Source organism: Bufo gargarizans, chromosome 4 (genome assembly GCF_014858855.1).
Source record: "Bufo gargarizans isolate SCDJY-AF-19 chromosome 4, ASM1485885v1, whole genome shotgun sequence".
In the NCBI taxonomy this organism is placed as follows: Eukaryota; Metazoa; Chordata; class Amphibia; order Anura; family Bufonidae; genus Bufo; species Bufo gargarizans.
The window spans coordinates 43723953-43739042 of NC_058083.1; the positions used below are offsets into that span (position 1 = coordinate 43723953).

Consider the following 15090-nt stretch of genomic DNA (forward strand, 5'->3'; position numbering starts at 1 on the left):
TGCATTAATATGATCGGATCCGTTCAGAACGGATCCGATCAAGCGCAAGTGTGAAAGTAGCCTTAGATGAAGATCAGATCACATTTTATGACCAATTCGTGCAGAAATCCGTATCATTCCAAAGGGTTCACATACTTTTTCTTGTAACTGTATATATATTGGGATTGGCAGTTCCACAGAGTTTTAGTAGGTTGCTGTATCTGGGGTTGGTCTGTGCAGTTGCTGTGATGGTTTCAGATAGGGACAGTTCAACATTGCCTCATTTCTCAACTTCCGCTCAGTGCCATTCATGTGCTATCTACCTGTGTGCCATAGGACTGCCATCCACTTCATCACTGGATCAGGTTATCCTCACACGACCCTCAGCATTTGGTTCCTCTCATCCAGCTGGGAGCTTAATTGTCTTGTTTTCTGCCAGTATTAACACGTGCTTCAATTATGTGATTTCTGCAACCATCCGGTTGTTGTGCAATTCAGTCCTACTGGAAGTCCTGGAGGCATCTGAGTACCATGGGCCACAGTAAGGACATGGGAAAGACAACTGCTACAGGTGAGGCTCAGTTCTGCAGTTTAGTGCACAGCTGGCTTTGTTACGCTACTTGAAAAAAATTGGATTGTTTTTTGCAGTTGTTTTACTGTATTGTAGGTCGGGGGGATGTTTGTGGCCTGACAAAAATAATCCTAGTCTCTTTAAAATAAGAATTGTTAACTTTATTAAGGGCTCGTGCACACAGCCGTATGTATTTTGCAGTCTGCAAAAATCGGATTTGCAAAAAATACAGACGACGTCCGCGTGCATTCCGTATTTTGCGTAATGGAACAGCTGGCCCCTAATCGAACAGTCCTATTCTTGTCCGTAATGCATGTTGTATTTTTTTTTGTGAAACAGACATACGGAAATGGAATGCACAAGGAGTAACTTTCGGGATTTTTTTCCGGACCCATTGAAATGAACGGTTCTGCACACGGAAAGAACATGAAAAGAAAATACGTTCGTGTGCATGAGCCCTAATGGTAATGTGGAGGTTTTCTAGAGGCTATTTTTTGTTAGAATTACCATTTTTTACATACAATAATAACACAAAAATTACAATTATATGAAAAACATAGAAAAAAATGAAATACAAAACACTCAAAAACTTGCATACAATGTGTGTTCCTACACAATATATGACATTCATATGATATTCAGAACCATGGCAACAGTGTAGATTGAGGGTGGTCAAGGCCTTGAATGGGGTTTAAATGAGTGTTTTTATTTCCTTTCTTTTGTTTTGTTTTTTGCTACAGATGACACGACTTTATGAATCTATGAGGTTTTCATTGTGTGACAATTGCACATTCCGTACACACGTGCTAAGTGAAACGAAGCGGGACTGGAGCGGTTACGCTGCCAAGGACATATTAGAGGTGCATGCAGGAACAGGACGGCTCCACTGTCGATGAGCAGAAACAATACTTTCCTCGATAAATGTATGTCATAAGAATGAAATAGTCATTTGTTGCTAAGCTGCGTTGTAGTAAGTTGGATTAAATAAAAGACATACAATTCAGCAATATACGGAAATACACTGACTTGCAAAAGTATTCAACTCCCCAAAAAAGGTCAACAGATTTCTTTTTACTTTTTCATAGATTGTTCCAGACAGAATTTCTATAGGTTTTCCTGGGTGTTTAATATTGATGCCCTATCCTCGGGATAGGTCATCAATATCAGATCAGTGGGGCACGACACCGGGCACCCCTGCCGATCAGCTGTTTGAGGAGGCTGTGGGGCTCCGGTGATAGCCGAGGCCTCCTCGCAGCTTAACAAGCACAGCACAGTGGTGTCTTCTAACTAGAATGGCTGCTGGGAGTTGGACCCCTGACGATCTGATATCGATGACCTATCCTGAGGATTGCAGAAATGGTTGCTTTGGTGGTGTACATACTTTACTGTCTTCTGCTACTTCCAAAAAGTACATTCATCAATCCATAATGGCTTCCTCTACCTCTCAGAAGTCCAGTTTATGTGTTCTACAGCCACTTGACCACTACGTGTAAGACCTCTTGAGTTGTCTTCTCACAGAGGAAAGAAGGACAGAAAGACTGGTGGATTTAATAAGATATGATGCAAGAGTGGAGCTTGATCTTCTACCACTCCATGAAGAAAACTGATGCTGACAGTTGTGGCGGCCTAGCAGAAGTGTTGGGATTACCTTTTTCCTACAGCTTTCAAGGCTTTTCTGAATTCTAGATTCAAAAACTCTTGTCTTTTTTTAATGCTAAAAGTTATTAATCACTGAGGAATCTCAGTTTTTTTTATCTTCCATTTACTGGCTAACACAGTTCAAATTTTTTTTTTTTACTTTATGTTGGAAAATTCTGATAATTACTGAAAAATAACAAGTAAAATCCCCAAAATAGAGTAGGACTCAAAGTTAAAAAGTATTGTTAACAAAATCTCAATATATCAAAAATTCAACAAAAAATCCAACTGGATTGGTGTGTGTAAACGCTATCTTTGGGGGCAATTTTTTTATTATTGCATTTTACCTATTTTAGGTTAAAATTATATATTTTTTTAAATGGTCTTTAGTAAAAATTTTCAACAGTTTTAAAAGGGTATTCCCTTCTTGTGAATCACTTTTTAGGAATCTGTTTTTTATTTTCTATTTACTGGCTAACACAATCCAAATATATTTTTTTACTTTATGTTGGAAGATTCAGCTAATTCAGACAATTATCAAAATTAGGGTTATTCACTTTAGAAAAAAGACGACTGAGGGGAGATCTAATTAATATGTATAAATATATCAGGGGTCAGTACAGAGATCTCTCCCATCATCTATTTATCCCCAGGACTGTGACGAGGGGACATCCTCTGCGTCTGGAGGAAAGAAGGTTTGTACACAAACATAGAAGAGGATTCTTTACGGTAAGAGCAGTGAGACTATGGAGCTCTCTGCCTGAGGAGGTGGTGATGGTGAGTACAATAAAGGAATTCAGGAGGGGCCTGGATGTATTTCTGGAGTGTAATAATATTACAGGCTATAGCTACTAGAGAGGGGTCGCTGATCCAGGGAGTTATTCTGATGCCTGATTGGAGTCGGGAAGGAATTTTTTATTCCCCTAAAGTGAGGAAAATTGGCTTCTACCTCACAGTTTTTTTTTGCCTTCCTCTGGATCAACTTGCAGGATAACAGGCCAAACTGGATGGACAAATGTATTTTTTTGGCCTTATGTACTATGTTACTTAAAAATAACAAGTAAAATCCCTGAAATATAGTTAGAGTATTGTTTAAAAAAATCCTCATAATATCAAAAATTCTAAAAAAAAAACCCACTGAATTGGATTGCCTTGTGTAAAAGCTATCGACATCTTTGGGGGTATTTTTTTTTATTTGCATTTTACTTATTTTAGATTAAAATACGGTACATTCTTAAAAATGATCTTTAGTAAAAAAAAAAAAAATTTTTTAAAAATCGCAACAGTTTTAAATGGGTATTCCCATCTTGTCAATCAGTTGTAATTAAATCTCAAATAGCATAAATAATAACTTACAAAATCATTAAATTTCTCATCTTCAACCCTTTTTCAGATATCTGGACTTCATTCTTTGTTACGTTTATGATTGGTAGCCTATGGTTATGGCCACCAGTGAGATACGGCAGCGATGGCCGCGATTGCGCAGTTTCTATCAGCTGTGCTGTTTTCCATGGGTGGCTGGGACCTCGGGGGCTTGCCAGGGTATGTAAAGTAGCCCTGAAGTCGTTCCTTAAGGGCCCTTTACATGGGACGAGAATCCACCAGGTGATTGCTATGTTAGCGATTATCTGGCAGTGTAAAGGTGCCGCCGATTACCCAATGAACGAGCGAAACACTTGTTGATCTGCCGGGAAGGAACGCATGCCTCACGACAATCGTCTGTTGTATTGCCCCATCTAAAGGGACCTATAGAGTTATAGATCCCTCTGCCTTACCATCCTCTACTGATCAAAGACCACGTAGCTGCCGGGTTCTTATCCAGGGTCTCGTGAGATATGTAAATATAGAGATAACTGTTTAGTTTAGAGACTACTCTCTCGGCCTCGGCACCTCTGCAGGGGTCGAACACAGTATAAAGCTCCCTTTAGACGGGACAATTCAACAGGCGATTGTCGGGAAGGAACCTTTCCTTTACGGCAATCGCCTGCTCGTTAGTGGAGGAGACATATACATGCAGCGATCTCCTTCACAGAAGAGGAGCAATCACTAATGCCATTGTTCATCCCCATAGACTTTCTGTTTGACGGCAACAGAACGTGTTTGCACAGCACAAACAGCTGCCGGCAAATGACGATTTAGGTGCCTCCAATTACCCGACGAATGAGCGTTTCGCTTGTTCATCGGGTAATCGGCGGTCCGTTTACACTGCCAGATAATCAATAACAAGCGTACCTATCTAGCCATTATCTGGTGGATGCTCTGTAAAGGGCCCTTAACACAGAACAGTGTAATGGGCCGCTAGAGCAGGTAAAGGCGGTAGATGGGAAAACCCCTTTAACTCTACAGCTTTCAGTTTCAATGCATCTTCGGACTGTGCCGACTCAACAGGGAATTACAGGGAACGAGCCATTCATTCCCAATAACTGCCTGCTCGTCAGAGGAGGTGGAAGCTGCACTTACAGCAATCATCATCTCTGTATGGGGATGAACAATTGCTGCTGTTAAAGCTCATTCACATAAAGAACCATGGTTCCTGGGACAGCAGGTCCTTGTTAACATGCTGTCCAGAAAGGATGCCTCTAGGGCGTTCATGTTCCCGTCCCTGGAATGTTTACAGCAGTCGCCCCATGGGCATGGATCACATGACTGGCGTCAGCGGTGATGTGTCGCTTGCGGCCACTGAAGCCAGTGTTTGGTTGCAGAGGAGCATGTGACCATGGCCATTGTGCATCATTTGTAAATACTCCAGGTAATGGAACATGGACGGACTGGAGGCAGCGCAGAGCAGATAAGTATGAATTCAGGATGCTGTGGACAATCGATAAAAAGTAATTATTCCTGGACAACCCCTTTAAAGGGCATCTGTCAGCAGATCTGTACCTATGACACTGGCTGACCTGTTACATGTTCTCTTGGCAGCTGAAGACATCTGTGTCGGTCCCACGTTCATATGTGCCCGCATTGCTGAGAGAAATGATGTTTGAATATATGCAAATGAGCTTGTAGGAGCAATGGGGGCGTTGCCATTACACCTAGAGGTTCTGCTGTCTCTGCAACTTCTCTGCCATCGGCACTTTGATTGGCAGGGCCAGTCAAGGTAAATGCCATCCCACCTGACCCTAGTAAGTAGTAGAATAGAGAACCGCACTCAATTCAGTAGTCTCTGGTGCCAATCAAGGGCTGGGAACAGAGGATTCCGATCCGTATATTTTATACCTGCGATTAAAGTTTTGTCATTTATCTTATAAAATGCCTATGCGGACTCGCCTATGTAGGAGAAACGACGCAACACATACGGGACCGCATAAGCAAGTACAAGTCGACCATCAGACTTGGACACACTTTTTTACCCATACCACATCATTTCGTGGACAAAAAACACCAAATCTCACAACTGCGTTTCCAAATTTTGGACCAAGGAGAGGAGGCAATCGGATACTCCTCTTGAGACAACGGGAGGCATTTTGGATCCACAAACTAGGGACACTTTTGGCAATGGACTGAACCGCGAATGTGACTTTTTTTATCAATGTATGAACTAAATGATGATGAGAATGTGGTCCTAACATCACTTCGGGCCTATCCATTTAAGGCATGGATAGGCGCGATACAGACGCCACACATCCGAGCCCTGATGACCGAATCTCCCTACCAGAACAGGTAAAGAGCTAACTATATGTCTTTTTTAGGTAATGAAAGACCCCGACATCATCCCTATAGACACCTGCTATCTAGTGAACCTCGGCCTGGAAACTATTACACAATAGAATGTGGCATCATCTCTGTAGCAATACTGATTGGAGCACTGCCTTCATAGTTATGTTGTTATGCCTGGCATGTATATATGTATGTATATATATATATATATATATATATATATCTCTTTCGTGTCTGTCTTTTTTATATATATAGCCACATCATCGAACCTCGTTTTTTGCATTATTGTGCAATGCTACTTTGAGCCTGGTATACCTAATAGAGCACTGTCTGTTTGATGATGTACCCAGCGTGTATATATATATATATATATATAATTGTCAGCTATATCCAGAACATGTACCCAGCATATACTATACAATACCTCTAGAAAGTGCAGAGAGCCATTAACTTCAATTTACCTTGTTATATGCCGCCGTCCATGGAGGCAATATACGCCATTCTGGTACTGCTATTTGTACATCAGCTATATTTAACACGAATCTCTTGAATGTACGTAACATGTGATACCTTGTGATGCATATGTGTCTATATAGCCATCCATTGATATAATACGACAATGTTGTCCTATGTGTCCAGCAGATCCCGCCCAGATGATATTACTTACCCATATATGACAAACTCTGTATAATGCGACAATATTCTCCTATGCGTCCGGCAGATCCCGTCCAGACGCTATTGCTTACCGATATATGAATAACTCTGTGCAGGATACACGGATAGATGTTGTCAATAACCCAGTATAAACATAATTGCGCTATGAGCATACACTGAATCCACTTATGGTTTCCACATACGACCAAGATGGATGTCACTAACATACCCTATTGAGATACACTACATGGGTTTCTCTGACAACATCTATCTGACCATATTCTGTACAGAAACACCTCCGTGTACCCTCTTCTCTATATATCCTGATTCTCATCAACTCTGCATGATCTAACCCCCCCCATGACGTCTGTGCGTGTTCTATTATGTGTCAATTTAGCTATGTATCCAGCAACTAATTGGATTATTACATACATGTATATAACGAAAATTTCTTTAAAAAAAAATAAAAAATTTCAGTTGTTTTCATCCCAACTCATTTTGTACTATATATTGTTACAGATAAAAAATGTGACCACTGATGAAGGTCTGAAATGACCGAAACGTCTGGTCAAAATACACTGTTTGTACCAAGGATTAATATTGGCTATTAGATGAAACTACTGCAAAGCTTAAAAATAAAAAAGTTTGATTGCAACACTTTAAATCTGTGTGCCTCAATTTTCGCTATATCACACCTGACCCTGACTTCTCCAAAAGTCAAAGTGCAGAGGGCGCACCAGTTGCAGAGAGAGCTGAGCCTCTAGGTGTAATGGTAACGCCCCCGTTGCTCCTAGAGGCTCATTTGCAAATAATAAAACATCATTTCTCTCAGCAATACGGGCACATATGAACATGGGACCAACACAGACGTCTTCAGCTGCCAAGCGCACATGTAACAGGTCAGCCAGTGTCATAGGGACAAAACTGCTGACAGATGCCCTTTAAGTCATATTCTTCTCAATTTAGTTGAAAGGGGTTTTCTGAGTGTATTGCTAACAAATTAACTTGCTAAAAAAACATCATTTTAAGTTCAGATAATCTTTAAAGAGGGACTACACACACTACTTTAAGAATATTAAAAGGAAGTACATTTATTAATGTGTAACTGTCATATTTTTTTATTTGCTAGTTTATTAGAGGTAGGCATGTATACCTGAGTTAGTCTACATGCACACGATGCAAAAAACCGAAGCCGCCCCTATGCCTTTTGCAAAACAGACAAGAATAGGACAGGTTATATTTTTTTTGCGGGGCCACAGAACGGAGCAACGGATGCGGACAGAACACGGAGTGCTGTCCGCATCTTTTGCGGCCCCATTGAAGTAAATTGGTCAGCATCCGAGCCGCCAAAACGGTGGCTCGGATGCAGACCCAAGCAACATCCGTGTGCATGAGGCCTTAGGCCTCATGCACACGACCGTTGTGTGCATCCGTGGCCGTTGTGCCGTTTTCCGTTTTTTTTCACGGACCCATTGACTTTCAATGGGTCCGTGGAAAAATCGGAAAATGCACCGTTTGGCAGCCGCATCCGTGATCCGTGCTTCCTGGCCGTGAAAAAAATATGACCTGTCCTATTTTTTTCACGGCCAACGGTTCACGGACCCATTCAAGTCAATGGGTCCGTGAAAAATCACGGATGCACACAAGATTGTCATCCGTGTCCGTGATCCGTGTCCGTGATCCGTGTCCGTTTTTTCCTATCATTTCAATGGCAAACTTGACTTAGATTTTTTTTCATTTTTCATGTCCGTGGATCCTCCAAAAAACAAGGAAGACCCACGGACGAAAAAACGGTCACGGATCACGGACCTACGGACCCCGTTTTTGCGGACCTTAATAAAAAACGGTCGTGTGCATGAGGCCTTAGTCTGTCAATGATTGCCAAAAGATCTGTAATTACCTTATAATAACAGCTTTCATTAATGTCCTCTGTCCCTTTCCACTGCTCCCTTAAAAGACTGTTGCTAAGGCTTATCTGTCTTCCCTTTACTGTAAACAGAAGACAGAGGAGCGGTCCTTCACACTGCATGCCTGCATTAGGCTTCAGAGTGAGGAGGCGTGTCTCTCAGTAATCCAATCCGATTGGCTGTCAGGGAGCTGCTGGCTACAGCAAGTGTGTATGGGAAGTGAGGGAAAGCAGTTTTGGCCTCAGAGAACTCGCAGAGGAGCCATGTTGAGAAGGTAATCATATTGTAAATGTTTCAACAGCCGTAACTAAGGGAAAAACTCAAGGAAAACAGTGGTATTGAAGAAACTAAAGATTGCTTTATGCATAATGCCGCTGCAGCAGTAACATATGCTAAAATAGATTTTTGGATGAAAACATGACAGTTACCCTTTAAAGGAATAAGGATAATTGGGCAAATGTATAATCTTTGTGAGCAAATTAACTAAATACACCAACACCAAATAGAAAACTTACAATCAATAAAGGTTAGACAAAAGACAACACACAACTGCTAATTACATAATTACACCCACGATCCATCTAAAGTCCTGACTACATCCAGAATGAAGGTACACCTTAAGAACCCTGCCATTTTTCACCTTCCTGCCCAGGACATTTTTAGCAAATCTGACCAGTGTCACTTTATGTGGTGATATCTTTAAAACGCTTTTACTTATCCAGGCCATTCTGAGATTGTTTTCTCATCACATATTGTACTTCATGACAATGGTGAAATTGAGTCAAAAAAATTTAATTTTTATTTATAAAAAATATATATATTTACCAAAAATTTGGAAAAATTCGCAAAATTCCAAATTTCAATTTCTCTACTTTTATAATAGATAGCAATACCTCCAAAAATAGCTTTTACTTTACATTCCCCATATGTCTACTTCATGTTTGGATCATTTTGTGAATGCCATTTTATTTTTTGGGGACATTAGAAGGCTTAGAAGTTTAGAAACAAATCTTGACATTTTTCCGAAAATTTCCCCCAAAAACTTTTTAAGAACCAGTTCAGGTCTGAAGTCCTTTTGTGAGGCTTGCATAATAGAAACCACCCAAAAATGACCCCATTTTAGAAACTACACCCCTCAATGTATTCAAAACTGATTTTTACAAACTTTGTTAAACATTTAGGCGTTCCACAAGAATTAATGGAAAATGGAGATGAAATTTCAGAATTTCACTTTTTTGGCAGATTTTCCATTTTAATCAACTTTTTCCATTAACAAAGCAAGTGTTAACATCGAAACAAAACACAATATTTATTGCCCTGATTCTGTAGTTTACAGAAACACTCCATATGTGGTCGTAAACTGCTGTACAGGCACACGGCAGGGCGCAGAAGGAAAGGAACGCCATCATATAAGATAGGGCCAGGTGCTATCCATAGTATTCAGTATATTGGGCAGACCAGATGGGCCAAATGGTTCTTATCTGCCGACACATTCTATGTTTCTATGCCATATGGTTTTTGGAAGGCAGATTTTACTGGGATAATTTTAAGCTGCCATATCACATTTGAGGACCCCCTGATGCACCCATAGAGTAGAAACTCGAAAAAAGACCCCATTTTGGAAACTACGGGATAAGGTGGCAGTTTTGTTGGTACTATTTTAGGGTACATATGATTTTTGGTTGCTCTATATTACACTTTTTGTGAGGCAAGGTAACAAAAAATAGCTGTTTTGGCACTGTTTTTATTTTTTGTTATTTACAATGTTCATCTGACAGGTTAGATCATGTGGTATTTTTATAGAGCAGGTTGATACAGACGCGACAATACCAAATATGTTTGTTTCAGTTTTACATAATAAAGCATTTTTGAAAAAAAAGTTTTTTTTTTAGTGTCTCCATATTCTGAAAGCCATAGTATTTTTAATATATTTTTGGGTGACTGTCTTATGTAGGGGCTAATTTTTTTCGGTATCAGATGATGGTACTATTTTAGTTTGCATATGACTTTTTTATCGCTTGCTATTATACTTTTTGTGATGTAAGGTGACAAAAAATGGCTTTTTTTTTTTTACACCCTTTTTTTTTTTTTTTACACCCTTTTTTTTTTTTTTTTTACGGTGTTCACCTGAGGGGTTATTTTATGTGATATTTTTATAGAGTAGGTTCTTACGGACGCGGCGATACCTAATATGTATACTTTTTTTAACATTTATTTACGTTTTACACAATAACAGCATTTTTTAAACAAAATAAATCATGTTTTAGTGTGTCCATATTCTGAGTGCCATTGTCTTAGTTAGGGTCTAATTTTTTGCGGGATAAGATGACTGTTGGATTGGTACAATTTTTGGGTTCTTATGACTTTTTGATCGCTTGCCATTACACTTTTTGTGATGTAAGGTGACAAAAAAAAAGTCTTTTTTGACATCGTTTTTTATTTAATTTTATTTTAATTTTTTTCTTGAGGGGTAAGGTCATGTGGTATTTTTATAGTACCACAAAATTATACCAATGAAAAGTACAGGTCCACTGAGAAAAAACAATCCCTCTAACAGCTCAATAGTAAGAAAAAAAGTAAATTTTTTATATTTTTATATTTTTTATATTTTCTTATTTTTTCGCCTGAGGTTAAATTCAACAACTCGACAGAAGAACAAGACTCAAGAACTGTAGTGGGTGGAAGTGCTCTTTAATGCTGTTTTATCTAGGAGCTCCGCTTGTCCCTCTCACTGAATTGACCCACTTATACCTGGTTATAAAGGAGTTGAGTGACTTATTGCATTGGCGATGGGCAGGCGCACTGCCTGAAACGTTTTCCCAATGATAAATTAGAGCATTATCACAGTGTGACCACGCTGCCGATGTAATTACACAACCTTCATTACGTTAAATTAAACAAGTCCTCCATCCAACTCAATTTGGGGCCAGCCCAGCATTATTAGCCTGACGCGCCCGTCTGTCCTAATTCCGATTTCATTTGTACACAACAGTGGGGTGCCCCCGGTCGGCTTTTAAACATCTGAATGCTATATTTTTATAAGAAAAAGGAGTAATTAATCTGGGGCAATCGGTCAAATTTGTTTTCCATTGACGAACGGTTCTTAAAAATTGTAAACACGATGGAACAAGTTACCTGCCTGGCAATGAGGAGCTTTTTGACCTTTAGAAAGAAAACGTCTAATCAACCACAGTAACTACAAAGAATGTCTCTCGTTCTGGAGGACCCAGCATGGTCATGCATTACATGGACAGCCAATTGAGGCAACAGTGTAATACTTCATTTCACCTACGGAGGTGCTGCAGGAAAAGTGAACACTTCCTGACAGGATTCCTCCCAGATTACAGATAATCTGATTGGATTTCTGTTGGGTGTCCATGTAGCAGAACAACATTTAAGTAGTTTATCATCAGAGGACCCTCTTAATAAAAAAGGGAATTTCCCTACAGTGACCGATCATTTCAAGCTCACAATTGTAAACTCGTTGGTAAAGGGCACCAAAGCCCAATTATTGGTGACTCCCCAACTGTTCAACATGGCAGTTAATAAACAGACAGAGCTACAGGTGTGTTTCAGGTTTTTGCCACTGATGGCCTACCTTCAGGACAGGCCATCAATATCTGATTGGCGGGGGTCTGACACCATGCACCCCCACCAATCAGTTGTTTTAGAAAAGCTCTGGTGCCAGAACTACTCAGCTCCATCCTTTGTGTAGTGGACAGAGCTGCTAACTGCAGCACTGCTCCCATTGACTTCAGTGGGGGCAATCCTGCAGTTACCAGCTATGGCTACAACACTATGGACGGAGCTGTGCAGTTCAGGCGCTTGAGCTACAAGTTAACGGCATATCGGAGGGTGAGTGGTGTGTCGGACCTCCACCGATCAATAGTAAAATGCTGGAATAACCTTTTAAAGAGACCTTTCTTTCCGACATAAAGTAGACAAGTAGAGATTATTAGCTACTTACCAAATATTGCCATCTGCGTCCCTTCAGGAAATGGTTCAACCAAGGAATTGCCATTGACATGGTGTTTAACTGAAAAATATAACACAAAATGTCAGGTCATCTATAGTTGTAGATGTGGCTTTAAAAGAGATGAGCGAATCGATTCTAAAGAATAAAATTCCTTCAAAATTAGCAAGGGCTGGCCTCCGTGGTCAAAAGACTCCCTGCTCCCTTGTCAATGTGGCACCTGTGCCTTGCCCTGAGCACTGGGCAGAGGTGCTGCTACTACTCCTTGAGCAGCGTAGATACTGACTACGCTTGCGTTGCTGACATCTCCATACATAAGAGCGACGGCTTTGAAAAGAGATGCACTTTTGGGTCTGCTGAGACAGCAGCGGCGCATGCGCAGTCGGTATATATGAGTTACTCAGGTAGCAGCAGACCCTCTGCACTTTTGCAGATTCTGAGAAACAGTACAGAGGTGAGATTGATGGGGCCAAATGAGATGTCTGGTCCTGTCAATCAAAGAGGAAGGGGGAGTCTCTTGACCGAGGGGCAGCAACGCCAGCCCATCTGTGCTGATTTTGAACGAATCTGACTTGTTAGAATTCATTTGCTCGACTCTAATCTTTAATACAACTTTTTTAAATTATACAACAGCACATTATAAGGCTTCATGCACACAACTGCGTTTTTCTTCAGTGTGCCATGTTTTTTCTGGGATAGCACACTGACCCAATCATTTCAATGGGGCCATGCACACAGCAGCTTTTTTCATAGATCCGTGTGCCCGATTCGTTATACTCGGCAAAGATTCTATTCCTCTCCTGATTTTTGTGGATGAGAATAGGCCTATTGATTAATGGGAGTGAGGAAAAAAAAATATGAATGCCCATGGATTAGATATTTAGATATGGCTGCGTGCATGAGGCCTAACTTAATAAAGTCTGTCATCTCTTTGTAAATGGATTCGTATCAGATATTATGACTCAGAAGCGTTGATGCTAGTGTGAATAAAGCCTAAAGCTCGCAGTACACAGTAGATAAATCCACCGATTTCGGCAGGAACAGTAGACCTTATAACGTCAGAGGAGATAGGATTCAGACAGTTGGATTTCAACTGCCCAATATTTTTATTCTCAAGAAGATAATCCACCGCCACCAGAGGCACCTGGCAGTGTCTTTCACACTCTTTCCATTCATGTGTGCATGTGTATGGAGGGGTCTGGTGTGATGGCTGTCGGCTAAATGAGTAATTGGACCTAATGTTGCGTTGCGATTTCCATTAAAAACTGAAATACACTGTTGGATCTGTTGCAAGACGAACACCAATGGAATCCGCCGACTTATAATGTGGTCAAGTGGATTTTGTCACCAGTCCATCATTTTGCTGAAAATATTTTTTTTGGGTCAAATGTGAATGATTTTGAAATGGATGCTCCTCTGTTACAACTGTGAACAGAGCCTTAAATAAAAGCTAGGACGAATGATACAATAATTATTCATGAGGATAATACAATAACAATAGAATGATTAAAAATTCCTGTGGGGTTTTCCAGTCTGAAGATACGGATGACCTAATATCAGATTGGTGGGAGTTCAACATCCAACATCCCCACCGATCAGATGTTTTCGAAACAAAACAGTGGACAGAACTAGAAGCAAAAGGCTCTGTTCATTGTATAGTGGCCATGCCGGAGTACTGCCACTTAGCTCCCATACACTAGATGAAAGTCAGTGGAGGCTTCCAAATTCAGTAGAATCAGCCAATGATGGGGCTTCTTTGTCGAAGACCAATGTCCTGAATGTAGGGAGATGAAGATGAATGCTCGATCAACAGATATCTGAGGAGTGTGGCCATCTTACTTAGCTATTGAAGGCTCTTGGGTCAGCACGGTGGCTGAATAGTTGATGTTGGTTCCTGTAAAACTGGGGTCCTGGGTTCTAATCTGATCAAGGGCATCATCTACATGGAGTTTTTAGGTTCTCCCCATACCTGTGGGTGTCCTCTGGGATCTTTACTGTTGTTCAACATTTCAAAAACATTGATAGGTCAACTGGTTTGCTATGACATAGTCCCTCAACTGGAAGGTAAAGAAGTCCCACCGGACACAAGACCCTACAGGGTAGGCTGGCGCTATATAAACATTCATAAAAACCTCACACAACCTTTAGCACAAGCTTTTAGTCTTGTTTTGAATAGAGGATTAAGAGCCCATTAAAACGTCCCTGACTGCAGGATTACAGCACCACAGGAGTAGCGTTACCAGAGAAATGTTAATGTATAATTTAAAAGAGATATTTTGCTTTCATCAATAAAACACCCCAGGATCTCCGGGATTTACTGGAGAATTCAATTAGAAGAGATTGCAGTGACCTTTCTCCGCCTCTGAGTTCTGGCGCAGTAATATTGCTCATAATAATACTGGGAGTGCAGAGTCTCACCGAGGTGCGAGATACCAGGATCATTTACTGGAGACACAATAGGTGGACAGAGCTTTCAGGCTACTTTCATACTAGTGTTTTTGCTGGATCCGGCAGGGTTCAGCAAAAACCCTCATCTTTACTGAAAATACAACCATGTGCATCCGTTATGAACGTATATTATCTTTAACATAGGCAAGATGGATCCGTCATGAACACCATTGAAAGTCAATGGGGGATGGATCCGTTTTCTATTGTGTCAGAGAAAACGGATCCGTCCCCATTGACTTGCATTGTGGGTCATATCTTGCTCC

General features: G+C 40.6%; 1 protein-coding gene across 1 annotated transcript in view; it reads right to left on the reverse strand.

The window, feature by feature from the left end:
* The window catches only part of MSRA (methionine sulfoxide reductase A), a 272063-nt gene that overhangs the window by 143403 nt on the left and 113570 nt on the right, over nucleotides 1-15090 (reverse strand). Inside the window, exon 3 of the mRNA XM_044289623.1 lies at nucleotides 12374-12442. Coding sequence (XP_044145558.1) covers nucleotides 12374-12442 — 69 coding nt within the window. The remainder of the gene's footprint in view (nucleotides 1-12373; nucleotides 12443-15090) is intronic.